This window comes from Esox lucius, chromosome 25 (assembly GCF_011004845.1).
Source record: "Esox lucius isolate fEsoLuc1 chromosome 25, fEsoLuc1.pri, whole genome shotgun sequence".
Taxonomy (NCBI): Eukaryota; Metazoa; Chordata; class Actinopteri; order Esociformes; family Esocidae; genus Esox; species Esox lucius.
The window spans coordinates 13,789,668-13,816,868 of record NC_047593.1 but is presented as its reverse complement, the minus strand read 5'-3'; the positions used below and the strand labels follow the sequence as shown (position 1 = coordinate 13,816,868).

Genomic DNA, 27,201 nt, shown 5'->3' with positions numbered 1-27,201 from the left:
TGGCTGAACTATTGTCTATGAATGAATGTACATTTTCACAGATTCTCATTGTTCTGATGTTATTTATGACTACTGAAGATTTGTATCATTTTTCCATTTGAGTACAAGACTATAATGCCTTAGTATTACTTTATTTAGTTTCTACTGAGAGAAATTGACTATTAATCACACTGAACTATATTTAGTTGAAATAAGTGTTATTTCATAATTGTATGTAAATATTATAATTGAATCACATATGTTAAAGTATTTTGTGTAATCAGTGAATTTCTAAAGATTTGCCCTGTTCATTGCATTTTTGTCTATGGTAGTATTTAGAAAGACACTTTTATAAACCTTTCGCTGCTACTTTACAAGTGGTCCTTTTTGTAAAACCGGCAACACATAAATCACTTCCCATACTGGATAACATGCCTGGGGCCATGTTTCAAGAAATGTCTCATCCTGCCTAGAAAACATAACGCCCAAATGGTTGCATTTCTAGGATATTTTAGTAACGCTTAGATGACAGTAGGTGTCTCCTCCCAGTTCAGAACAGGCTTTTAGGTCAATAGATGGTTTAATCCCATTTATTCTCCCTTAATCCCCCAATGAACATCCACATAAACCCGTCATCTCCACTCTAACAGGTTCACCGGTCCATTAACTAACTACCGAACTATTGTTGAGGTTATGTCCACAAAACATTTTGTAACCTCCTGGATGTAGAATTTTTCACCATTACGTTTGAGTTTTTCACACTTTAATATATGTATCCGCAAAACAACTAAGAAATAATGGACTACAAAAATACTGCAAGGCACTGTACATAGTCAAAAATAATAAACATGGGGTCCCCATGAACCTAGATGCACTCCAAATTGGAGTTTGTTTCAAGTTACAATATGTATCATATACATTTATGAAGGTTACAATATGTATGATGTTCATGAAGGTATTCGTAAGACTTTATGAAGTGATTTAGATGACTAATCATTACAGGATGTGCCACACAAACTATATTAAAATGACAGAAAAAGAAGCAGCAAATGATCAATTGGAGACCACTGTTTCCGTGATCAGGACGAACGTGCATGCATACATGCCAGGTATTGGAACAAAAAGCAATTGAGCTACGTGCCTGCACAAGAAAATAAAAAGATGTGTATTCTTAGAATATAAACAAATGGAAATAGCTTGGAGGCTAGTTCGTTACATCACATTTAAAGAACATTAATGAAATCATTCATTGTGTAGCCTTCACTATATTTGTCCTTTTATTTTTAACGCTACAATCTTGTGCTTACAGTGTAAGCTTTGTAAATGTGTAATGTGTCGCTTACCTTAAAGCATGTACCATCTTAAAGGTGGAGTACACAGGAATGTTTTTAGACCGTGTGTGTCTATTGGGTGAACCTCAATCTCACACTTTCAGTGCATTTGTATAGCTGAGGTGCCGTGTGCTTGGACTTTGCCGTCACTGTATCGTTTGTGTAAAGATTTGGTATAGACGCAAAACACAGTGTGCGCTTAATGGGACTTAACCATTACATAGGGTACGATGATCGTAGCATGTCTACTTAAGAAAAACCTACGTGCATAAAACCTCCCAAAACTGTCCTTTAACGCTACCCTTATCAGTTTGGCTAATCCTGGGAAGGTCAAAAGCTTTTATAAAATGTGCTTGTGTAGCTCAGACTTCCATATAAATCTTCTAATAAGGTCATAATGTGGAAATTCTAATTGCAACGACATATCAGTAAGGATTTGAACCTGAAAAAAAAAATATATATATATACTGAAATGTCCCTTTTTATCAACATCATAGCGATCTAGTAGACGGGAGTTTCAAACATGACCACCCCCACTACCCGTGGCATCCAGGCCGTCAGTGGACAGCGGGGAGGAGGGGCAGGCGCTGCGGGGGTGTGGCTGGGCCACTGGACCAATGGGAGTAGTGGGCTGGTGATGGCTGACCTGTGAGACCGTGTCCTCGGACTCCCAGCGCTCCAGCTCCTCCCTCACCAGCCTCTCCATCTGGTCCCTGTGCGCGTCTGTATCCCGGCCCTGCCGCTCATCCTAGGGAGGAACGGGGAGACCATGAATCCCAAGCAAAACTCCTCTGCCCTACTCACATGCTCAGAGTGCCCTCTATTGTCCCCTTCGTCCTCGTTTGCACTCCCCTCAAGGAGGGGGAGAGAAAGGAGAGGGGGGGAAGTCATACCTCCAGGCCCCCATCCAGCAGTCTTCCCAAAACGTCTCTTCTCTTGAGTTTGGCTCTCTCCATGACTTCCAGCTTCACGATCACTGCATCGATCTTGGACACTATACTGCCGATGGAGTGCTCCATCCTGTCCACACGACGGACCAACCTGGAACATAACACAACTAGCACTCTAATAAACCCACTAGCACACGAATAGCACAACTAGCGAGGCTATCAAGACATTTCTTGCATACTGTAGTTCATACAGTCCTGAGATTCTGCTGTGATTCTTTTGCGATGCTTGACTTTGCTATGGCAATTGGACCACTTTGGGTGGCTACAAAAAAATGTGCTGACAACAGAGAAAGTTTGTGCTGCTGTAAATCTTTGGTGACTGGTTAGATTGCAGGCCAGGGAACGTGCTCTCCTCCAACTCGTGTTGGTTGATTGAGCAGTGTGAAAAGGTGCACCACAGGATGCTTCTCGATCTTCTACTCTTGTTTTGATTAAATATGCACTCCCAGATTTTTTGCCACCGGTTGTAAAGTTGCAGTGTCCAGGCAGACTGTTCCATGAAAAGTCAATCAATCAAATTTATTTATAAAGCCCTTTTTACAACAGCAGTTGTCACAAAGTGCTTTACAGAGACACCCGGCCTTAAACCCCAAGGAGAAAACAACAGTAGTGTTGAATTTCAGTGGCTAGGAAGAAACCTAGAGAGGACCCAGGCTCAGAGGGGTGACCAGTCCTCTTCTGGCTGTGCCGGGTGAGATATTAAGAGTCCAATTTGAATAATAAATACATTTCTCTGGGCTAAATCCAGAGTCTATTTGATTTTAGACTAGGTCAGAAGTATGACCAGGTGGACAAGGACAGGGACAGCAACGGGCCCCCCAAACCAGGTAATCCGTAGGTGTGGACCAGGACCTCATCTCCTCCTAAAATTAAAACTGGAGGAGACTGAGAAAAGTTAGTGGTGCATTCCTCATATCCCCCAGCACAATAATATAGCAGCGTAACAACTTGGAACTGAGACGGGGGGGGGGGTCCAGTGACACTGTGGCCCTATGCGAGGGAGGCCCCGGACAGGGCCCAACAGGCAGGAAATCAATCCACCCACATTGAAAAAGTGTGTACTATGTGGTGTTTGTAGAGATAATGTGCTCCATGCCATCAAATTTTTGGAACTTAGGTGGTATGATATTGATTGTACTTAGATTATACACATACTGTTTAAAAAACATATTACACATCCAGCCCAAAATGGGAGGTTTAAAAAAAGTATTTATTTGCAAAAGTCCTTGACTGCAAGGCCGTGATTGCAAATTGAACACAAAAAAAGTTATATCTGGTGGGAGTAGAAAAACATTTAAAAAACGTATATGTATGGAGGCACTGTATGAATGGAATAACATTTCTACCAGATACATCCCTTGTTAAAAAAAAGGACCCGTCAAAAACCAACCATTTCAACTGCAAGGTCTAGCACCTGCTTGTTCGGGTGTAATGAATTTCAACCTACACTTGGAACTCCTCATAGGACACGCCCCCTGAGCTGCTGCCGCGGCGACGGGAGCTGTGACCGCTGTCCTCATCGTCGTCCTCCTCCGAGTCGTCCTGGCTACGTGGGAAGCTCCGCCCACTGGTGGGTCTAGGCAAAGGGCTACGCTCCAGATCCAAGTCCTCCTGGCATGTGCACAGAGACACACTGAACATCTGCAAAAGTGCGTGTGTGTGTGCCTGCGTGTGTGCGCGCCTGCGTGTGTGCGCGCCTGCGTGTGTGCGCGCCTGCGTGTGTGTGTGTGCCTGCGTGTGTGCGTGTGTCCACTCACTCTCTCTTTCTCAAGGTCGTCCCTCATCTGTTGGTGCTCATGTTCAGGCAGCTCCTGGTCCCCATCATGGTCATACTTCGCAAAAATGGCCTCGATCTCTGCGTCCGTGTGGCCCTTCCTGAACACAAGACGGCAACGGACACACAGATTTAGCCACCCTTTCACGGCCCGTTTCTAATGTATTTCTCCATGTCCGTACGAATGAAATAATGCCTCCATAAAAATCGTAAATTTGAAAGTTCCGCTCAGGCACTGCAGCAGTTACCCTCTGAGGTGCTGGCGGAGTTCATCAAAGTTGAGTTTGCCTCCAGCCTGACGCAGGCTGTCTGAGATGTCGTCCACAGTTGTCTTCTTCAGTCTCAGCTTCATCAAGGCTTTGTTACAGCCCTGCAGTACAGAAACACCATTCAGACCAACCCCCCAGAGACACTGATCAACACTGACACTACTCGCTAATTTCCCTTATTTATTTATTTTTTTCTCCTTGCCTCGTCAACTCAGGGACCCATCACACTCCGTCATGATAATATTCAGCAATATTTCAACTTACATTAACTTCAATCTTTTTCAGTGTAATAGTTTAAGTGTAACAGAAACGTTGAGGTTTCTGCAGCTCCAGACCGTTCAAACCCTGCTCCTGTGTCGTATCAAGGCACTATCGGGGGAAATGACACACAAACTAACCTTTTTAATGAGGTCCGTCATCTCCATTTCAGACCTCTGCTGGGACATGTCTGCTTTCACCTCGGAGTACGTGTCATTAATAATGGCCAGGAACATATTCTACAGGAGAGGAAACGCAAGACCGAGCAATTTGTTATGAGTCTATGATGAGAGAGAGAGAGAGAGAGAGAAATCCTTGTCAGTAACAGCACAGTCAACCGTGAGCTCACCATGAGAATGAAGAAGATGAAGAAGACGAAGGTGGTGAAGTAGATGGGTCCCAAGACTGGATTTGCTTCTTCGATCTCTGAGAACTCAAAGTCGCCGAGGATGATGCGGAACTGAGTGAAACTGCAGCGAACAAGGGAAGATGATGAGATGGATGAAGTGATAGGGGAAAGCATTACAGTGGGACAGATGACAAAGGAAATGGATGTCTTATATCATCCTCAAGGGCCACTGGGTTGCACTTACATGCAGGCTTGGAAGGTACTGAAGTCGTTGACCTGGGTGCCAAAGACCAGGTAGGCCAGCTGAGCGTAGGCCAGGAAGATGATAAAGAACATGATGGCAAAGCCAGTGAGGTCCTTGGCACAGCGAGACATGGTGTTGGACAGCTGGCTCATGGTCTTGTTGAAGTTGATGAACTTAAAGAGCTGCCGATGGAAGAGAGCTTGTCAGAAACCATGTCAGATTTCCTGTGAAGTTCCTTTGAAATGTGTTCTGTTATCTTCAATCTCGTTTTCCTGTACGGGGCGCCCTTCGGCTTCAGCCAACCAGTCGGGTCTTGAAGGGCAAGATAGTAGAACCTGCTCCTAGCCCTGGAGATGGCCAGTTTCCCCTCAATTGCTATTTTTAGCTTGTCGGCGCGTACCATAAATCCAGTCCTTACCTTTACCCAGGAGAAGAAGACGATGGCGGCGGCCATGTTGTTGAACATAACTTGGAGGTGCGCGAGAGGCTCAAAGTTGGGGTAGGCGCTGTGGTTCTCCAGAAGGTCTTTCAACCGACTGCTCACCATGGATGTTCTGGTGATGTTGATGATTATGGCAGAAACACTCAACTGGAAAAAGACGGGGGGGGGGCATGTGTGAATCTCAATACAACCATATTGGGATATCAAAAAACCTCTTCACTTCATTGCAATGTCTTTACTAGACCACCACATACAAGCCCACTGCACTGCGTTCTATGCCCATCGAAGGGGGCTCCATCACCTCCTACAAGGGCGGCAGGAAGTAATGGAGTCCCCATCGAACACGCATGTAAAGAGGTGTTTCGTATATCATCACAGTCTACCAGGGCCGCCCAAGCAGGAAGCAGGGTGGTTACGCACCGCGACGATAAGGACGTCCAGACAGTTCCACATGCTCTTGAAGTAGCGCAGGCGGTGGATGTGTATCTCCAGGGCCTCCTCCACCACGTAGTACAGGATGAAAAGGCAGAAGGCCACTTCACAAACCCCGACAAAGTAGTCCCAGCTGGACATGTAGCGAATCAGACGCACCGTCTGGAACTGCCAGGAAGTCACCACGCCTCCTGTGGCAGGGAATTCCACCACCAACCTGAAACATTCAGTTCCACCTCATTCATCTCCACAGGGATTATTAACATCGGTGAAATTCATGAATTCAGCTGATTCGCTGGGTTCCCTCTGTAGTTAGTTGAATAGCCATCCCACCATGGAGCATTCAGAAAGACTAGATACGGAATATCAAATGGGCTTAACTCTTGGGAGCACGGTCAAGGTGATTACTAAGATGTGAAATGTTTACAGGACCACAAAGACCTGTATCTGTGCCTAAATCAGGCCGTCACTCTAAACTGGATGTCCAAGCAAATTAGAGACCGATCAGAGGTGACCACGGGATTACATTTAAAAAGAAGACTACTTGAAAATGTGGTTGTAGCCTTTCCATAACCAGTATAACACCACATACAACCAGTACAGAAATACATCCCCTGTGTAGTAAATACGTCATTAGTAATAACTTGGGTCGGCACCTGGCGATACAGAAGAGGTTGATGTTGCCATTGTACACAGAGAAGTCCAGGAAGACGGCTCTGGTTCCTCGGTCCAGCCACAGCTGCTGTTTGAGGGAGCGGAGCAGGCCGGCCGACTCGTCCCGGGTACGGGACAGGTCCTGGTAGTACCCCCCTCCTCCGTAGGCAGCCACCTGGCCCCAGTGACCACTCCCATTCAGGCGGCCCTCCTCCGTGTACACCCACCTGAAGGACACAGTGAGTCGGACTCATCAGAACCACGACAGAACTGTTTGGCCCGGTCGTAAGATAGCGAGCGACATGCTTCTGTGGTGTGGACTAAATAACGCGTCCACACAAACACTAATATTGTTACTAAAGTTGTAACCGTTGTTTAGGTTTGGAGTCTTCTGCCTTTCTATACTAATAGGTATTTGTGGTAGCGTTCATTTTTAACCATGCAGTCATTTTCAATACACTCTTTTAAATGAAACGGTTGGTTGTTGTTTTTTTTTTATTGTACATACGCGGTTTCGTTCTTGGGGCCAAAGGGGGCTGTGTCCTCATTGCTGGCGGTGTACATGTTGTAGCAGTCATGCACCTCGTCCCGCAGGTTCTCGTGGACGGTGCACGACTCGTTGCGAACTTTGACCTGGCGGATGCGGGGCACTCCGAGGAGCAGGTTCTCATAGTAGATCATGCTCCGGTTTTCGGGGAGGCTTTTGTTGTTGTACCACACCTCCCAGTACATGCCGTTCAGGAAGGGGCCCTCTGTGAACTGCGTGGCGGAGAGACATGCTTGGTTTACAGGCGGAGGAAAACCACTGAAAGCTCTGGAGGTCTCTGAGGTTATTTTAGGTATCTGAGGTTACGTTCCATCCAGCTCAGTATGCACTCACTACTTTACGATGCTCCGATTTAAGAACGTCAGCTGTAAAATTTTAGATGGAATATTCTAGAGAAGATGCTGTCGTCGATGGGATTTTGACCACATGCAAGGTTTTTTGCTTCATATAATCGGAGAGGGGCATTTTCATACACTGACCACTTTGTCATTACTAAGCCACCATGAGACAAAGAGCACACGGTGAGAAACAAAACACCACTGCACAGTCGACCAAGCGCTGACGCATTACCTTCCAAAATTCACCCATACTGGAGAGGCTTCTGAAGGTGGCGGGGTCTCCAGGGGACACTGGCGTATCCAGGAAGAGCTGTGACATCACCTTAGTGTAGTAATACATGTTGGAGGTCACCATCCCATAGGTCACTATAACACACAGAAGGTGAGCGTGTAAGAGCTTCTCTGGATATGTTTAAGGGACGTTTACCAGCTGGGCTCACTGTGCTTCGCTACCAAATAACAGTTCATGAGGTATAATTATTTTATCCATTATATCTCCATATTTTCTATATATCTATGAAAAGTCTACACAGCCATATATCTATACAGACAGTCCATATGGCTCTTTTAGATGATGCTTTTTCAGCCTCTTTCCGACTGACCCAATCCTAGCAGGAAAACTGGCTGATCTAGTGCCATCATGTCAGCCAGGAAATGACTTCCTGATCCACCCAAAACCCCATCCTGGCAGACAAACCTTTTTTCTTAGCGGTGGTGAAACCAGATTAATAGCATTCTGACTCTGCAGAGTAGCGTTATGACTTTCGCACACTGCCGTCCCACAATCCTGTTCACAAAACGTACAATGATGGTGACTAAACTCAAATGGAAGTTCCTGGCTAAAGCTAGCTTTGGTAATCAGCTGCCAAATAAGTTCAGAGTTCGGAAAATGACTTTTCCTCAAGGAAAGCTGGTTAGCAGCAACAATTCTCCATGGACAAATGATCCAGTTTCTTCTGGCTTAGACCAACAGTAACATACTTCATACCACGGTTCAGTCTGTTTTCAAAAAGTAAAAAGCGCAATGGGGCTTTATTGATATCCTACTGTTAGGTGTAAACACTGTTATTCCAACTTTATTACGATGGCCGTACATATTCTAAACTTTTCTGGTATAAAGAAGTAAGCCCAAAATTTCTACTGCAATAAGACTTGTATTGTGCCCTAAATACATCTTCCTCTTTAGGAAAAATCTGACGTGATTTGGAACTATTAGGTCTACCTTTCTGCCGGACCTAAAAGAAAACCTAGTCCTGTGACCTCAAGGGCAAACCTATTGAAAGTCCACCCAGGATTGGCTTAATCTCAGTTTGAGAAAAGTGTGTACGTGTGTGTACTTACAGATACACAGTGTGATGAGAAAGATGGTGTAGGTGACCGTCTCTCTAAGGATGTTCTTTAGGTACCTCTCTCTGCTGCTGTCACGGTCCTCCATTAGCTGAGTACCCCACAGAACTGGAATCACGTCAAAACACATGTTAGCGTCTGTTCTTACCCGTCAAGGCTCTACTTGGAATGAGGGTGCATTACCAATGAGGGCATCGACGGTCGTGTGAAAGTGTGTGAAACTGTGAAGGATGCCTGATGTGTTTTGACCCAGTTACCTAGGTCTCTCTATAGGTTAACGGGTGGGTGCCCTAAATGGGATTTACTTTCGCCCACAGCTTTATTAAGTACACTCTTGGCCACATCTGCATGTTTTTAGTATTATCTTGTGGACAGATTTTTTTGCATTAAAACGAGCAGGTGTGCCAAATAAATTTGTGGAGGCGCAGACCCCTTGTTGCAGAGGCTGTAGTATGTTCACATGCAAGGAGGCAACATAAGTGTCACTAACTTCTTATTTTCTCCAGTATCCTCTTCCCACAGCTTTTTATCTCATGTCCCTCTTGTTGCAGGGCATCTACTGTTGGGGTCGGGTATAATCCACGGTGGATGCGAGTGCTGCTCCCCCCAGCGTTATAACTTCCCAGTCCGCTGCTACAGCTGCTGCTGGAGGCCGTGGACACCGACCTTCTCCCCGGGCTGGCCGGAGGCCAATCGGCCTCCATCATCTCATCCTCTGGCTCGAACCCCGGGTTGTCCCTGCTCCAGGCTTGTCGCGAGGGGGGTGATGAAGTACCTATCGTGCCCCCGAGCCCAAGATCCTGGTGCTGAATGTTCTCCATCTCAATACCCTCGCTTGTGTTCAGTCTGTGCGGCAACGACGCACCCGTTGTACCCGTGACAAACCTGCCAGCCTGAGTATGCTGCGGTTGTTGTGATCTCATCCGAGTTGAGCTCATTGTTAGTCCAGTAAACTGAAGAGTTTTAGAAGTCCAGGCAAACTACATTTACGAAATGTTTAAAACCAAGGATGTCTCTAGCCACAGGCAGGTGCTTTGTTCATGTTACCTTTTACGTACATATCAAACAGTAAGCATGCACTGAAATCTGAGAAAGTGGACAGTTTCAACTCCCCCAAATCCTTTCGGAAACCACAGAGGTAGTGATTTGTATTGTTAAGCTTCGCATCAGAACTTTTTTTTTAAACGACTTCGGAAAATAAGTTGAAAGTATAGCCAAATAATTCAACAATTAATGTTTATGGATTCAAGAAAGTCAGCGTCTGCGTAAATCGAAACTCTAGCAAAAGCAGGCCTATGTAAAAATATGAATAGCTACCAAACCAATTTGTAGTATGACATTTACGCATAAAATTGAAAATGAAGAAAAGAAACTAAACGAAACGACTCGTTTATAGAAAAGAAGCAAAACACTTTCCTTGTCCCGGGCCAGCCATCTTGTTCTTGCTGTTCCCCTGAAATTTCACATTCTCACTTGGAGACTCAGATTACTTTAGGAGTCATGGCGTCACGGCCACTCTGGCACGCACCTCTGGAAAATACAGCACAGTCCATGAAGGGAAGGGGCTGCATGGGGCTGAATCCCTTTGGTGAAACTGAACGTTTCACGTTTGAAGAATGGATTTGAATGGAATGAAGTTGTCTTATATACTCTTATTTAAACTGAAAAAGTCTTTACTGTTTGGCTATTTTGGGGCCTTTATAGTTATAAAAAAAACTTTAAAAGCATACACAACTGTTTTGATCCACCCAGGTTTTGTGTTTACAGTGCTTTGAATTGAATGAGAAAAGCTTACTATTTAGAAAAAAAATTCAAGTAAAAAATGATGTGGTACATTATTTTATTCCATTACATAACCATTGTTTGGGTTTGTGGCTGCTAAGCAACAAGTCAGTCCTGCAAAGCTCCCAGTCAGAATTGGATGTGTTCCCGAAACTTTTGTCCAAACGTAAATGTTTTACCTTTTCTCAATGTAAAAAGTATAATTCGCAGCATTCTAGTTGCGGATTCCTACGTTTTGTTTTTTGCAACATTGTTTTTTATACTTTGCGTGTGGCCTTTTGTCCATGAGATGGCGCTCATTCTACATTTTTTATTTAAATATCCACCCGCACAATTTATACCGGGTGGATTCAAAGTAGGCTACCTAGTTTAAGGTAACAGGGATTATATTCAAATCTTGATGAAGAGTTGAATATTTGAATCTGCTGTGTGGTGCTATGGAACAAACCACAAACAGCTGCCTGTAACTACCATCCTGAGACAGTGAATGCAGCAAATAAAAAATTATATGCTGATTATTGTCCTATAAGATAATGAATAATATCCTACATTTATTGTAGTTACATCACACACAGGTGGCAGGTAACAACACAAGGCGTGTGATGATCACGTTTTTGTAAACACTTCAGTGATTAAGACTTTATTCTAACCAATTCAGGCTAAACAAGCAAAGTCCCGGCAAGCATTTTAGTTTTCTATCACTTGTCCTGCGTTAAAACCAACAAACTACTTTACCACATCTCTGGTCTATATGACAGGCCTGGTGCACAGGACACATTTATATAAGCTCTTTGTAGGCAGAAAAATGCTTTGTAAGTTGCATGTCAATAGGGATGGTAAGTTGTATTTCATTTCATTTCTCACTTCATATGATGTCATGCTATAATGTTGTCAAAGTAATTGTGTGGGTTGTTCCTTGACTTGAGTCATAACCATCAAAGCATCAAACTAGAAATATTTTCTCAGTCTTATTTGTACAATGGTTTTACACTCCAATTTTTTGTAAAATTGCAGGCAATCAATTTTGACTCAATTAACCTGCTGTGACGTCAAAATGTCTGGATTTTAGGCAGGAAGACAGGCGGGAAAATACCGGAAAATACATTATTCTACGTCACAATTGATGTTGTCCAGTGTAAACATTTCATTGGCTACCGCGCTGTGACGGGGGTTCCCTGCCCCAGATTGCAGGGGTTCGACAATAAATTTGAAGTCTATCGCTTTAAATTCCAATCTCTGATAGAGCAGAGATCATAAAGTCTCAGTGGAGGGTGGGAAATATAATAAATTACAGTTGAAATATCCTTAATATTTCAGAGTATTGTTGTCGACGAGCAGAATCTATACTATTCATAGTTATTTATTTAATAACTCTGTTCAATTAGATAGGCCCTTCAAAAGGTAAGTTACCTTTTTAGCTAGTTAAACTAACGTTAGCATGTAAGCTGGCTAGCGTTAGTTAGCCAATGCTTTGTCTAATCTGAATAGCTAGCTACATAAAAATAACAAATGAAAGGTAACTACATCTCAAATCAACGTCAGCTAATATCGTGTTTAACTGTGTGATCATTGTGTCTTCATGTTTTGACGTATCATAAGTAACGTTAAAACAATAAATATGCTAACGTTAGCTTTCTAATAGAATAGTTAAACTGGCTTTCTGTTTAAGTCAGGAAGGCATGGAATCTTGTGATGCTGGCTAAGCACTACCTAGCTAAGCCCTGAACTTGACCGTATTCAATATTTTCTTCACGGCTGGCACGAACTACATACAAACGATGTGGTTGAACTGTGTAATGCATTACACGGGACACATTCAGACATCGCTAATTAGGTTAACCATCCTTTTTTATTCCTGCCAGCGTTCGTAATACTATTAGTATATCATGCAGTGACTAGCGCGAGCGCGTTAGTCGCACGGAATACATGGTTCAGAGTAGTTGACTAGCAAGCTAACAATGTGCATTGCTTAGCTGGCTTCCAATTACAAGTGGTTGGTTAGCAATTTTTATCATTTCAAATGAATACAGTTGAGCTAACGTATTTCTTCATAAACTCGTTCAAATCCATCTGATTAACGTTACGCAAATAACTTTTTGACGGGGCTAAACCATGTTGTCAGTAGAATAGGCGTTTGGACGAATAAGAACGACGCCACAAATAAGTCTTACCGCGATGACCTACCTACCGGTTTCACTATCGTTTCATTAGGAAACGACTAGGTCTTAATGTGCTTTAAAACTTAGTACAAAAATGTATAGTTTGTATTGAAAAAGGCGTTGAATTATTTTGTCATTGCACGTAGGGGTTAAAGTTGTGGCTAACTGCTGTAGGTTGGCCCGATTTAGCTTAAGACTACCATAACGTAGTTAACAGTAGCTAGCTACATCGGTAATCTTTTACCTTGCAAATATGTCACCTTGCATCACAGTATTTAATTTTATGAAGTCATTTCTAAATACGTTGCCTCTTTGGATGCTACGGTTTTGCAAACGTTAATGGCTGTAAACAGCCGAACTATGGGTAGTAAGGACATGGTTATGATTCGACGATACCACAAAAAAATAGGCACCGAGCTACGAAAGGCTTTGCCAGGTCGTGGGAGGCCTTCCGCAGATCTCACAATAGGCCAACCATCAAACGTGCGATTAAGATAATTTTCTAATAATCAAAAGAGTTTATCAGACATCTGTAACTGGTAATGTAATAACATGTTGCTGATGTCGGCCCGTGCATCGCTACCCCTCTCTTGTGCAGCCGTGGATAAACGTGATGGCGCAGTTGCACGCTAGTGTATGCTAACAAAATAGCTTAGCCAGCTGGCTAGTTAAACATTATATGGATGGGAGACATTTTGCAATTTAATGAAAATAAATGTATAATTTGCACAAGATATTAGATGAATTTTTGGAGACATGTTCTACTACTTAATATAAGAAACACTGATATTGAAATGCCCAGTCTGTACATCAAATTATATTGAGCGTTCATACACTTTCTATTTTTTTTTACCGTAATCAGTGGCTGAGTTTTCACATTAGTGCCTTTCTGGTATATGGGGTTGATATTGTACATTGTTGTTCAGTATGAATGACACCTGTCATGTCCTTGTTTTCATTCTGCAGTGTTGACCTCTGTCTTCTCAGGTCACGTCAGTTGTATTTCACATTACCACTAAAACAATATTTTTGTTCTTTTTCAGCACTTCATATTGTTTACCAAAGAAATGGTGATGGAGAAGCCAAGTCCCCTGCTTGTAGGGCGGGAGTTCGTGAGGCAGTATTACACACTCTTAAACAAAGCACCTGATTTTCTGCACAGGTGTGAACAGATTGAAAACATAGTAAATAACAGCATGCGATTATTATCTTAGATGAGTGAAGACTAGGCTGTATCAGAAGGGCTTTGATCATCTCTGCTTTGCCTTCACAGGTTCTATGGAAGGAACTCCTCTTATGTTCATGGCGGACTTGACTCCAATGGGAAGCTGGCGGAAGCAGTGTACGGGCAAGCAGTAAGTGTCAATATCCCAAATCAAAAAGCGTCACGACTCTGTATTATGGATATCTCGAGTTCATTTTGCCCCTTTAATTTTGCTTTAATGGCCTTCAAATGCCTCGATGAGAATCATGCAGAAAGACAGACTCTCATGAAGCACTCTTTCCCCTCATTGCTTATTTCTAACTGTGTACCTCTCACGCCATTGTCAAGGAAATCCACAAGAAGGTTCTGTCCCTGCAGTTCCAAGAGTGCCACACAAAGATCAGGCACGTGGACGCCCACGCCACGTTGACCGATGGCGTTGTGGTCCAGGTTCTCGGAGAGCTCTCTAACAACGGCCAGCCAATGAGGAAGTTCATGCAGACATTTGTGCTTGCTCCAGAGGTGCGTAGTAAGGGTGGAGCTCACTGCACGCCGGTCTTTCTTATTAGGTTTTGGGGTCGTTGCCATGGTTTTGATTGCCACTCACTGGGAATTCCGGTCATGAACAAAATGGCGTTAACGTGGTTTCATTGGAGCAACCTGTGTTGTCTTGAGCCGGGGAGTGTTTCCCAAAGTCCTCGCATACCCCCGACCATACGCGTTTTCCGTGTTGCTTTAAACAAGCATGCTGGTTTCAACTGGTCAACTAACCCTTTAGGCTTTCAGTGAGTTTGATTGTTTGTAGCGCCACAACGAAATGTGCTCCGTTGGTTGTATTCAAGAATTGGGGTTGGGAATCACTGCTTAAGAGTTCAAGTCTTACCTCCCTGATTCACTGTGTTTTAAGACATTTGTGCCCACTGGATTGCCACCCTGGCATTTTCAAGCCAACTGCCGTTAAGTTTCAAAAGACTTTCAGATATCGGAACACACATTTGTTTTTCATAGTCCTAAATTACGAACAGATGACAAATAGCATGTTGTTTGGCTGTTTTCCACAGGGTTCTGTGGCAAACAAATTCTATGTACACAATGACATCTTCCGTTACGAGGATGAGGTGTTTGGCGATTCGGAGGCTGAACTCGATGAGGGTATGGTATTTTAGTTTTGAACACTTCTGTTTAAGGTCTTTATGCTGGGTATTGTTACTAATCGATCCGCTCACCTTTTTAGAATCTGAGGAGGAGGTTGAGGAGGAACAGGAGGAGCGAGCGCCATCCCCAGAACCACTCCAGGACAGTCCGAATAGCACCACCTACTACGAGACTCACCCCGTCACGTGAGTTTTTACCACTTTGGGGGCGGTGGGGTGTAGAAGACGTCTTCGACGGAGGCCCCCGGAGAGGGTTGAGAAACACTGTTCTAGGGTGTTCCAGTGTTTTTGGGGCCTTGGTGACCAGCTGGATGAAACTGGATTTTTCTTTATTTGTTCCTTTCAGCAACGGTGTTGAGGAGCCCATGGAGGAGCCGGTCCCTGAGCCAGAACCCGAACCAGAACCGGAACCCAAGGTGGAGGAGGTGAAGCCGGAGGTGGAGAAGGTCTTGGAAGAGCTGGAGGAGAAGGCCCCCTCTCCGGTTCCTGTCGAGTCCCCACCCCACACCCAGGAGGCCCCCAAGGTTGGTCCCGTCTCCCGCTAGATGGTTCTAGTCCGACTGTGCCGTTTCTTTCAGATGTCAGGCATATTTGCACGTGCATGAAGCGGCGTGTTCGCCATGCCTACTAAGGATGACTGACCATTTTCGACACTGCATTGGAACAATTTTAACCACGTTCCATTATACTGTAATACTGATTGGCACGGTTGCGTTATGACTGAATTCCTCACAGACCTTCTCCTGGGCCTCAGTGACCAGTAAAAACCTGCCTCCTAGCGGCACAGTGTCCTCTTCTGGGATCTCGCCCCATGTTGTTAAAGCACCCAGCTCCCAGGTAACCCCCACCTCCGGTGAACACCGCCGCCCGCGTGTCTCGGCAGTGAATGTTGTGCTGAAGGTCTGTGGCGAGAGGGGGGTGGGTCTCATCTGTGTGTGTGTTGTGGTCCTCAACAGACCCGAGTTGAGGCCAAGCCGGAGACCCAGGCAGCCCCTCTCCGGGGACTCCGGGACCAGCGCACACGTGACAGACCGGCCTTCGTAGCCCGCGGGCCCAGAACTGGTGAGACCAAATGCGTACACTGGTTCCAGTATTGGTTGCTGTGGTTGGTTAGAGCCTGTCCGTACACTCAAGACTCTGGTTTTCAAGCCGGTGTTCATGTTAAAATTCACCAAAGCCACGGTTGCTCTCACTGGGGTGGTATGTACGGTGTTCACGGCTAGCTCAATGTGTGCACGTCTCTGTCACTGGTAGATGGTGTCGCACCTTCAGAATCACAAACCGGGAAACCCCACTTCAGTTTTGTCAACAAAGGTAATAAAGTTGTGTCCTTTCTACTAAATGTGCTCTGATCGGTGTTGCTACCGAGTCGCTAAGGACCGTGTGCCTGTTCTGACCTTCAAGGTCGGGGCGAGTCAGACCCTGGGGAGACGGACAGCAGGCGGATCGTTCGTTACCCAGACAGCCACCAGCTCTTCGTCGGAAACCTCCCTCACGACATCGACGAGGCTGAGCTCAAGGACTTCTTCATGAGTAAGTGCGCGTCTATATTAATAGCTCAAGTATGAACCAGTATGGGAAGCTGTAATGGCATAAACCTGTGAAATGTCCGTTTCAGCCTTTGGCAATGTGGTGGAGCTTCGTATCAACACAAAGGGCGTCGGAGGAAAGTTGCCCAACTTTGGATTTGTGGTGTTCGATGACTCTGACCCAGTTCAGAGAATCCTGGGGGCCAAGGTAGGAGGGCCAAGCGCTTTTCATTATCTGTTATATACACGGCTGATGTTTTGGTGGCACATGGATTGGTGTTTTATGGAACTGCTGTTGTTGTTGTGGGTTGTTTTTTTGGAACAGTATATCAACTCCCTCCTTACAGCAGCGGTAGGCAACTTTGCTCCTGGAGGGCTGAAACACTTCTGTGTTTCTCCCTATCCTACTAGGAGTGACCTGGTCCACTTAAACACTTTGAATAGATCTTTAGAGGAGCCTCAAGGGGGTAAAGACAACCGGTTTCTTTTGCTGTCCATGCCCCCACGTGAATGGGGATACTGACATTGTTGGTTGGCTGTTGTCCTCTGTTCCCGTGTTGCCTGTTCTGATTGGGCCTTCCTCTGTCCCATAGCCCATCATGTTCCGCGGTGAGGTGCGTCTGAACGTGGAGGAGAAGAAGACCAGGGCCGTGCGTGAACGGGAGGTGCGCGGCGGCGGAGACGACCGCCGAGACATGGGACGGCGCAGCGACCGTGGCCCCGGTGGCCCACGGGGAGGCATGGTTGGTGGCGGTGGGATAATGCGTGACCGCGACGGCCGGGGCCCTCCCCCCAGGGGGGGCCTGGGGGCTCCCAAACCAGGCCTGGGCTCTGGAAGAGGGGCAGGTGGATCCGGTGAGGGCCGCTTCACCACCCCGCGCCGCTGAGATCGCCACCTGCAGTTCGGAAGTAGTACCATGTTCTTCATCTTCTGCCGTTCTCGTTAACGAAAAATCTACATGTATAAACGTATATACTTTTTTGTTTTGTTTTTCGGTTTTTCTATTCTTTTTTTTTTTTTGGCTTTGGAATGTGACACAGCCTGTCGACCGTTTCTTCTTTGATGTGAAACAGATGAAGAACCAAAAGCGACCTCCTTCGCTTTACTTAGCTGTGAGCTGAGCGTCCTTTTCCGGTTTTCTCAAGAATTCACAAACACTCATTTGTAAATTTGAGGACAAGCAAAAACAGCCAGGATTAATCTGCAGCGTTAATAGGCGGGGACTGATAGACATTTACCTACGATAATACAGCCCATCATTTGAATAAGAGATTATGTGCCTCGACTTACGGGGACGCCACGTAATGAATTCCCTCTTATTGCACATTTTATACATGGTAGTTCTCTGCCCATTACTGTTGGTAAAGCGTGAGGTGCACATTTCGTGCAATTCCTGGGGGAAGGAGGCTTGCCTTTTTTATTTTTCTCCCTTTTCAAAGAACACTGGTTACAACGAATTGCGCATGCACTCATGCACTAATGGGTACTATTGTCGTGTTGCATCGACGTCTCTGAAACACAGCTGGGTTGATACATGCTGTTGTCTCGAAGCTTGCCCATGTGACAAGGCCGCCTGTACTTCAGGCAATGTCAGTGACCAGTAGACTTTATTTTATTTTTTTCTTCCCCCATCCGCAAGTTATACTGTACCTATGCTTCAATTACAGCTGGAATCAACAAAACGAGACGCTACAAACCAGTCTACAGGTGTTTTTTTTTTGTTTTTTGTTTTTTCAAATTCAATAAAATCTCAAAGTTCCTGGACTTCAACGAACAGGGGAGAGAAAATTAATGATCCACAGACTGAAACCAAGATGAACATTAGGAAAGTGGTAATGCTGGCTTGATCACTACTTTGATGATTAAAAATTAATGGGTTTATTATCTATTTTGTGGTTTGTTTTAGCATTTTCTTTTTTCGTCTTTTTTTTAATAAATTTTTTTTTTTTAATACCTGAACGGTGAAACCCGGGACGGGTAACGTGCGTGCCCTTCTCACCCCACACCCCCATTCCCCGCCTCAGTGCGGAGCAGCATAATAAATGTACAGCAAAAATCCTAGTTTACTGTATGATTTGTTTTTATTTTCCTTTCAGAATGATCCAAAAGCATGACGGTGCCTTCTATTTCCAGTCTAACTCGTGAATTGAGATCGGGTGTCCGTTGTCGCGCTCCTCTCTGGCAGGCGGAGAAGTTTCACTTGCCTTCTATATCTGCTGAGTGCGGGATAATTTGCAGTGTTCTTGACAAGATCATAACGTTTCTTTTTTTTTTTTTCGGTGTGCATTTCATTCACCCATACCTGGCGTTTCACTACCTAAGATGTGCTGTGAGTTTTGTACATTGTTTTATAGTGTCTGATGTGTTTTTCGGAGTAGACGGTGGTTAGACGAGGTGCCAGAAGTTCTGTTCTAATGGCAGGTGGTCAAAAGATGCATGGTTAGATAACTCTGTGGTACGCAGAACAGTCGTGGTGTGCTTCTGCGGCTGGTCAAGCGGCGACTGCCTTGGAGAACTTCGGATTGGTTCGTTATCTGCTGGATTGACCGTTGAGTTGGTAACGGACTGTCAAAATGAAATGCACTCTTAAAGGAAAAAACGTTATTGCACAATGACACGGGCTACTAGACAGTTGGGAACCGGTACATTCGTTTGGAGCGGCATAGTCTTTCGATCTACAAAAGCGGCACGTGGAATAAACCTTGGACCCCAGAGCGTCAGACTGTTTCATCCAAAAACATTTTCCTCTGCAGCAATTTTTGTAAGACTGTCTTGGGTGGGATTTAGCCTTTTGTGCGAACTGTATCTGGGGTGACAAACTTTTTTTAGTATTTTATTTTTAAATCCATCTATGCTTTTAAAATGATGATATTCAATGTGCTTAGTGTATGGATTATATTTTTTAAACGGGCAAGTCGAAATTCTATAACGGTACACTTCCAGTACAATGGGTTCTATTTTTGTGACTGCGTGAAAGGGAAGACTTGAGTATCAACCTAAAGCAGAATTCTTCGGGGAGCAAAAAACATAGCTTTTTTTTTTTTAAACTGGTTTTGCACTGAAATGGAAACCTGATTGAGGTCTGTGGTCTGTCTTCTTTGTTGCACTATTATTCAACAACCTGTCAGGGTAAAAAAAAAAAAAACACTTTCTTCAGATCCTCCCCCTCTTACTACTGGAAACCACATATTTCCTGACTGTCTGAATTTTCTTCAGGCAATGCTTTTCAGTAATGAACTGCAACCCATTCAGTTAACGTTTGGTAATTTGTACTGGTAAAATCCACTTCGCTACATCACTCAGTGTGGGGCAGTCACTGGTGTTGCACGTGTGTTACATACCCTGAAAGGCAGATGCCTTCGGCTGGAATAAAGCTAGGTGCCAAACATGGGAGTGATGGAGCCCTGGACTCCAGCATTGAGTCAGTGCAGAGCTACACCCCTGTGGCCTCTTGTGTTTCCACAATAGGGATAAGTTTCACAGCTGCCTAAATACTCTGTTTCAGATTTATCAGCAAAAAAGGGCACTTACTGCAATTCTACTTTTTGCAATGGGCAACAATGGAGTCCGTTGAAGGGGAAGCCATCACGCTTTCAGGCTGGTTTTCGGAAGTCTGAAAATTTTTACGTTAAGCAGTACCTTAAAATTGGGTGGCGATAACCTTTCTCCACAGATTCTCCTTTCAACTCTTTTCCCTTTTCTTTTTGTTTAATGAAATTTCAGCCAAACACCCACCTCTACCCCCTTTCAAATTACCCCTCAACTTAAGCAAAGGCTGTAAGCTTTTTCCACTGTTGAAAAAATAAATAAAAATGCAGTAGAGCGGATCTAAGTGTGTATCGTTCTGGTCCTCATTTCCATGGAATAGGATTGCCTTCTTGGCTTCAGCAGGTGTGGTAAAATCAGCAGTCAAGTTGGTTGCCATTTTTTATTTACTGTGTTTACTTTCTACATTTTGCTAGTAGAAAAAAAAAAGTGTTGCAGGTGGATCAAATTTTCTTTTTGTTTTAGTTTTCCCATTTTCAATGTGTTGGACTTAATAAACTACTGATATCTGCACCATTCATCACTTGTCGTGTTTTAAGGGACCACAGTACACAACTGATGTGTGGTTAGACAAAGCAAGGGGGCCTCATGAGTTTGTCCTACATGAGAAAACGTGACTACAGCCAGAAGGGTATTCTGGTTGCCTAATGAACACAACCCATTCTCCACTTCTACTGTGGTGTCCTGAGTATTTGTTGACACAAGCAGGAGGCTCAAAATGAACTCTGTTGATTAATCCATTAATCACTGTTCATTCTGGCTTGATTATAAATTGCTTTCTTGTCAAGACTGGTTTGTTTTGCAAAGCAGGCATTCATTTGTGTTTTGCAAGAACTGTGATTTTGAGCTGTACATTTAGTATTCTAGCACTGCAGTCAAAAACAACCTGCTTTACAAATAGGTAATGATGTTTTATTTTCAAATGAGCCCATTTAATGCCTTGAGTGACATTTTAAATGGATGGGGCTAATGAACACAAAAGTAAACCACACAAAATGGCACTGTTATCAAATCAGCTTTCGCCGGTTTCCTCTGGGACATTAACGACGCCTTTCAACTTGATGAAATTGTCTCACCACAATTTACAGACAGACTTCCCCATTCTGTTCCTTTGATCTCCAGTCCCTGTAACTTCAGTCAAAATGTTCTATTCAGATGATCTCTTCTCTGCAGAGCTGGCGCTGGGGCCCAGAATAGGGCAGTTTCCCTAGCAAAATACAGGGTTGCCCAGGTGGATCCAGGGGATTTCAGGCACACTGACATAAACTCCTTCAGGGAACCAGCTCATGAGGTAGCCTGCCATGCCTTTCTGAGGGACAAGGAACCACGGGAGGGCCATAAGGAAGCCAATTGTGTTGCAGCAACCAATCTTCATGGGCTGGTGGCTGGGCTGGTGGTGGTTGGTCAGTTTGGGTTGAGTCGGGTCCTGACAGGTCGGGAGAAATGTGATCTGACCGGTGGATTCCTTAACGCTGATTGCGCCATTCACACATGTTCATATTGCCCGGATGTGGGCTCTGTGAAAATAATCGTTTGTTATATGTAACTGCCGACGATAATGGATGCAAGAGCTCAATAATATGGCACTGAATTTACATTTCTTCAATCTGTACTTGCAGTTGTTCTCCCACTAGGTTATTTTTGTTTGTTTTGCTCATGAGAAAAATGTTTTCTTTTGTTCCCCTTTTCCCCCCAAAATATATAAAAAATTCTCTGTCTACTTGCACAAATAGTGAAAATAAGGCCAGGTAAAAAAAATGTAGCTTTCCCTTTAAGCCTCCTGGACAAAAAAAGTTTGGAAAGTATTTAAAAGTGACCAAGACCAGGCGTGTCCAGTGTCAGCCAAACTGTTCCTATATGTCATAATCCAGTGGTTTTCAAAATGGGTCCACAGAGGTATTGCAAAGGATCTGCGGTCAGATGAAATGCTTTGAATCCTTTCATTAATAACCACGTGGATAGCTGTGTCTACTGAATTCAGCCTGTCATGTCCTGATTATGGAATCAGAATCACCATTAGTGGTACATCCACACGTCCCTTGAATTTTATTTGGTTAAGTGGTGCCGTTACGAGTAGATGGCACGCTTTTATTCTGCCCCAAAGAAATGTCAACATGGATTAATTGTAAATTAAACTTCATATACTGTAAAAGGTCCTCTCTGGTTGCCAAGGGGTGGGGATTTAAAATGTTTGTTCAGCCATGCACTGTCTAAGTCATAGTTAAACTCCTTGGCAGCTTTTGTTCCCAAGTTTCAAGGGTTATATGTCAAATGCAACGAACAACACAGCTTCATCTTGCACAATGGAATTCTTGTGACATGCCACCCGACTGCTACATAGTGAGAGTTCAGAAGAAGAATATATAGGCGAAAATGTTGCTAGACAGAAAATAATAATAAAATGAAGCAACAATATACATTACACTGTACACTAGCAGCAGTTTAAAAAAAATAGTACTGTAAACTAGCAGCAATCTGGGTAGTTTTATTGATATAGCAGCAATCTGGGTAATATTTGAACATTTAGATATGGCAAGTATGGCTGTAATACAAATAACAGTGTAAACTAGCAGCAATTGGTAGAGTTATGGAATATTATAGCTATATACCGATCAGCCTTCACATTATGACCGCTCAGAGGTGAAGTGAATAACACTGATAATTTCGTATCATGGCACCTGTCAGTGGGTGGGATATATTAGGCAGCAGGTGAACATTCTGTCAAGGCTTTGGAGGCAGTGTGATGCTTTGGGCAGTGTTCTGCTGGGAAACCTTGGGTCCTGCCATTCATGTGGATGTTACTTTGACACGTACCACCTATCTGAGCATTGTTGCAGACCATGTGCACCCTTTCATGGCAAAGGTATTCCCTAATGGCACTGGCCTCTTTCATTAGGATAATGCACCCTGACACAAAGCAAAAATAGTTCAGGAATGGTTCAAGGAAGACAACGAGTTCAAGGTGTTGACTTGGCCTCCAAATTCTCCAGATCTCAGACCATCCGTGGGATGTGCTGGACAAACAAGTCCGATCCATGAAGGCCCCACCTCAAAACGTACAGGACTTAAAGGATCTGCTGCTAATGTCTTGGTACCAGATACCACAACACACCTTCAGAGGTCTAGTGGAGTCCATGCCTCGACAGGTCAGTGCTGTTTTGGCAGCAAAAGGGGGACCTACGCAATATTAGGCAGATGGTCATAATGTTATGGCTGATCAGTGTATATGAGTGCAATAAGCGTATGAATGGTGGCATAGCACACTACAGTTATGTAGTGAGAACTTAAGAAGAAAAATTTACACACAGCAAAAATATACATAACACTGTACATAGAAGCAGTTTAAAAAGAGTACTGGCAGCAATATTGGTATTGGAATATAATAGAAATAGCAAGTATGGCAGTAATATACATAAAGAAATGTAAACTAAAAGGAATATTCTAATGCCCATTAGAAGTAGCTGAAAGGACATCAGAGCATCTGGAATGTTCATGTGTGATCACTATGATCATGAATCAGTGTTGTTGATTGAAGAGCCTTTATGGCCTGAGGGAAAAAACTGTTTGTGATTCTGGAAGTGCGTGCCCCAATGCTCCGGTAGCGTCTACCAGACGGCAGCAGTGTGAACAGACCATAGCCTGGGTGGCTGTGATCTTTGATGATGTTCCGTGCTTTCCTCAGGCATCGTGTATCTACCATGCCTTGCATGGAGAGGAGATGGCAGCCGATTATGCGCTCCACAGATATTACCGTCCCCTGGAGAGACTTGCGGTCTGCAGCGGAGCAGGTGCCATACCAGGCAGTAATGCAGCCTGAGAGGTAGAAGTTGGTGAGAGTTTTTACAGACATGCCAAATTTCTTGAGTCTCCTCAGGAAGTATAGTTGTTTTGGGGCAGTTTTCACTGCTGAGCTTGCTCGTCGGGACCAAGTGAGGTCATCTTTGATGAACACACTGACAAACATTCGGGATTATCTCCATTTCAGCTCCATCGATGTGTATGGGGGCATGATGTTGTAGCTGTTTGTGGCCACGCAGTCATGTGTGAACAGGAAGTACAGGAGGGGGCTGAATACGCAGCCCTGTGGCAGCTCAGGGTCAGTGCAGAGGAGGTGAGGTTGTCCATTCTTATGTCCTGAGTTCTGCCTGTCAGGAAGTCCAGGATCCATTTACAGAGGGAGGTGTTAAATTTCAGGGACCTGAGCTTAGTAACAAGCTTGGCGGGCACAATAGTGTTGAATGCAGAGCTGTGGTCCACAAAATGTCAGGTAAAAGTAAGGGCACAGGGGTCTGCATTATAGTTAACTCTTGCTGGGGAACTGATGTTGCAGTGCTGTCTACACACTGTTCACCAGACCTGGAGCTACTGTCTGTAAAGATACGGTCCCTCTACCTTCCGCGGGAATTCAGCTCAGCTATCATCACAGCAGTCTACATAGCCCCGCTGGCGGATCAAAAGCGCGCACTGGAAGTCCTATATGGAGTAATAAATGGACTAGAGGACGCCCACCCTGAGACAACTGCTATTGTTGTCGACAATTTTAATAAAGCAGATATGATTGGAGGAGCAAATTTGAAGTGTGGTTTGCTTTCCCGAATGCAGTGCAGGGGAGGGGTTTGTAACCATTCCGTATTTGTGACGACCATCATCATGAAGTGCTTCGAGCGGCTGGTCAGAACTCACATCTGCTCCTCCCTTCCTGACACCTTGGAGCCCTTTCAATTTGCACACCGCCCCATTAGATCTACAGATATTGTAGATCTAATAATTTACCCCCAAAATCCTGGATTATCGGATCACTGTCTTATTACATTTACCGTTAAAACAAGAAATTAACTTGCCCCCCAAACAATGAGTTTCAAAAGCCGTACTATAAATTCTCGGATTACAAATAAATTCCTTGATATTCTTACTAGTTCGCTCTTAAATGACAGAGTAAATAAATCTGTAAACGATCAAATCGAGGATCTAAACTCAATACTGCGAAATACATTAGACATAGTTGCACCACTAAAAACTAAAGAAATACGCAACAAGAAACTTGCTCCTTGGTACACCGACAATACTAGAGCACTTAAGCAAGCCTCCAGAAAATTGGAGCGAAAGTGGCGCTCCACCAAGTTGGAAGTATTTAGACTAGCCTGGATAGACAGTACAGTACAATACCGAAAATCACTCACGTCTGCTCGATCAGCTTATTTCTCCAACCTGATTGAGGCGAACAAAAACAATCCAAAATTTCTCTTTGATACAGTTGCAAAGTTAACAAAAAAGCAAAGCTTAGCATGTGAAGTGGGTCTTCACTTTAGTTGTAATGAATACATGAACTACTTTGATGAAAAGATCGTCACCATTAGAAAACAAATAACTGAATCCCTAAATAGTTATGGTCCTAAAAATCTCGGTTGTCCGGAAAATTTCCGGAGCCTCCCTGATCAGGTGTCAATGGGGACACTTGAGTTTTTTGATACCGTATCGCTCGACACATTTACAAAATTTGTAATGAGTTCTAAACCCACAAACTCTCAGCTAGACCCGATTCCTACAAAATTACTTAAGGAGTTATTTCCTGTGCTAGGTCAGCCAATGCTGAACATAATAAATTGCTCCCTTTCCTCCGGATGCGTACCAAACTCACTAAAAATTGCGGAAATTAAGCCTCTTCTAAAAAAATCTAATCTAGATCCCGACATATTAAACAATTATAGGCCAATATCGAACCTCCCGTTCCTCTCAAAAATCTTAGAAAAATGTGTTTCCCAACAACTGAATGCCTTCCTAAAGACAAAAAACATTTATGAAATATTCCAGTCTGGTTTTAGATCCCATCATAGTACTGAGACTGCACTCGTGAAGGTAACAAATGACCTTCTAATGGCCTCAGACAAAGGTTCCGCATCCGTCCTGTTGCTTCTTGATCTTAGTGCTGCTTTTGACACTATTGATCACTCCCTTCTCTTAGAGAGACTGGAAACCAATATTGGGCTACGTGGACATGTTCTAGCCTGGTTTAAATCTTATTTATCTGAAAGATATCAGTTCGTTAGTGTGGATGGCATATCCTCTGACAAGTCAAAGGTATGCTTTGGAGTTCCTCAAGGCTCGGTTCTGGGCCCATTACTTTTCTCACTATACATGCTCCCTCTGGGCGATGTAATCCGAAATCACAATATTAACTTTCACTGTTATGCTGATGACACACAGTTATATATTTCAATGAAGCATGGAGAAGCCCCTAAATTAGCTATTTTGGAAGCATGCGTTTCAGATATTAGGAAGTGGATGACAGAGAATTTCTTGCTCTTAAACTCAAATAAAACAGAAATGCTCCTTTTAGGACCCAAAAAACAAATAGCGTTGTTAGCAGATCTCACTGTGAACCTCGACGGCTGCATGGTCGTATCCCAAAAAACTGTAAAAAACCTTGGCGTTACCCTTGACCCTGACCTCTCCTTTGAAGAACATATAAAATATGTCTCAAGAGTTGCTTATTTTCATCTTCGAAACATCGCAAAAATTAGAAACTTCCTATCAAAAACTGATGCAGAAAAATTAATCCATGCTTTCGTTACTTCTAGATTAGATTACTGCAATGCTCTTATCTCTGGTTAACCAGACAAATTAATAAATAAACTTCAATTAGTGCTGCACACAGCTGCTAGAATCCTAACTAGAACAAAAAAATTTGAACACATTACTCCTGTCCTGGCATGCTTACATTGGCTGCCTGTTAGGGTTAGGGCTGATTTTAAGGTTTTACTCTTAACCTATAAATCAATACATGGACTTGCTCCTACTTACCTTGCTGAAATGATCCAGCCATATATACCTACACGTAACCTTAGATCGCAAGACGCAGGCCTTTTAATTGTACCTAGAATTTCTAAACAAACAATTGGCGGCAGGGCCTTT

At 43.9% G+C, this 27,201-nt stretch overlaps 2 protein-coding genes across 4 annotated transcripts; one reads left to right on the top strand and one right to left on the bottom strand.

The window, feature by feature from the left end:
- Positions 1-62: 62 nt before the first annotated feature.
- On the bottom strand, positions 63-10,412 carry pkd2 (polycystic kidney disease 2). 2 transcript variants are annotated; one of them, XM_010888361.3, is made up of 15 exons: positions 9,405-10,412; positions 8,909-9,022; positions 7,800-7,933; positions 7,191-7,441; positions 6,685-6,909; positions 6,017-6,245; positions 5,573-5,743; positions 5,155-5,336; positions 4,911-5,031; positions 4,702-4,800; positions 4,283-4,404; positions 4,018-4,135; positions 3,708-3,871; positions 2,204-2,351; positions 63-2,058 (listed from the first exon to the last, which is right to left on the bottom strand). In XM_010888361.3, exons 1-15 carry the CDS (start codon positions 9,850-9,852, stop codon positions 1,828-1,830), a joined length of 2,757 nt encoding a protein of 918 aa, XP_010886663.2. In that variant the 5' UTR covers positions 9,853-10,412; the 3' UTR covers positions 63-1,827. The 2 variants fall into 2 exon arrangements, with proteins under 2 accessions (XP_010886663.2, XP_010886664.2); XM_010888362.3 differs by having other exon boundaries at positions 3,708-3,868.
- A 1,498-nt stretch (positions 10,413-11,910) lies between these two features.
- Positions 11,911-20,807, top strand: g3bp2 (GTPase activating protein (SH3 domain) binding protein 2). Of its 2 annotated transcripts, XM_010888363.4 has the most exons (13): positions 11,911-12,097; positions 13,899-14,017; positions 14,129-14,210; positions 14,408-14,581; positions 15,121-15,211; positions 15,294-15,399; positions 15,560-15,737; positions 15,949-16,050; positions 16,170-16,275; positions 16,468-16,527; positions 16,618-16,746; positions 16,832-16,950; positions 17,336-20,807. In XM_010888363.4, exons 2-13 carry the CDS (start codon positions 13,923-13,925, stop codon positions 17,627-17,629), a joined length of 1,536 nt encoding a protein of 511 aa, XP_010886665.1. In that variant the 5' UTR covers positions 11,911-12,097; positions 13,899-13,922; the 3' UTR covers positions 17,630-20,807. The 2 variants fall into 2 exon arrangements, with proteins under 2 accessions (XP_010886665.1, XP_010886667.1); XM_010888365.4 differs by lacking the exon at positions 16,468-16,527.
- The last annotated feature ends 6,394 nt before the right edge of the window (positions 20,808-27,201 follow it).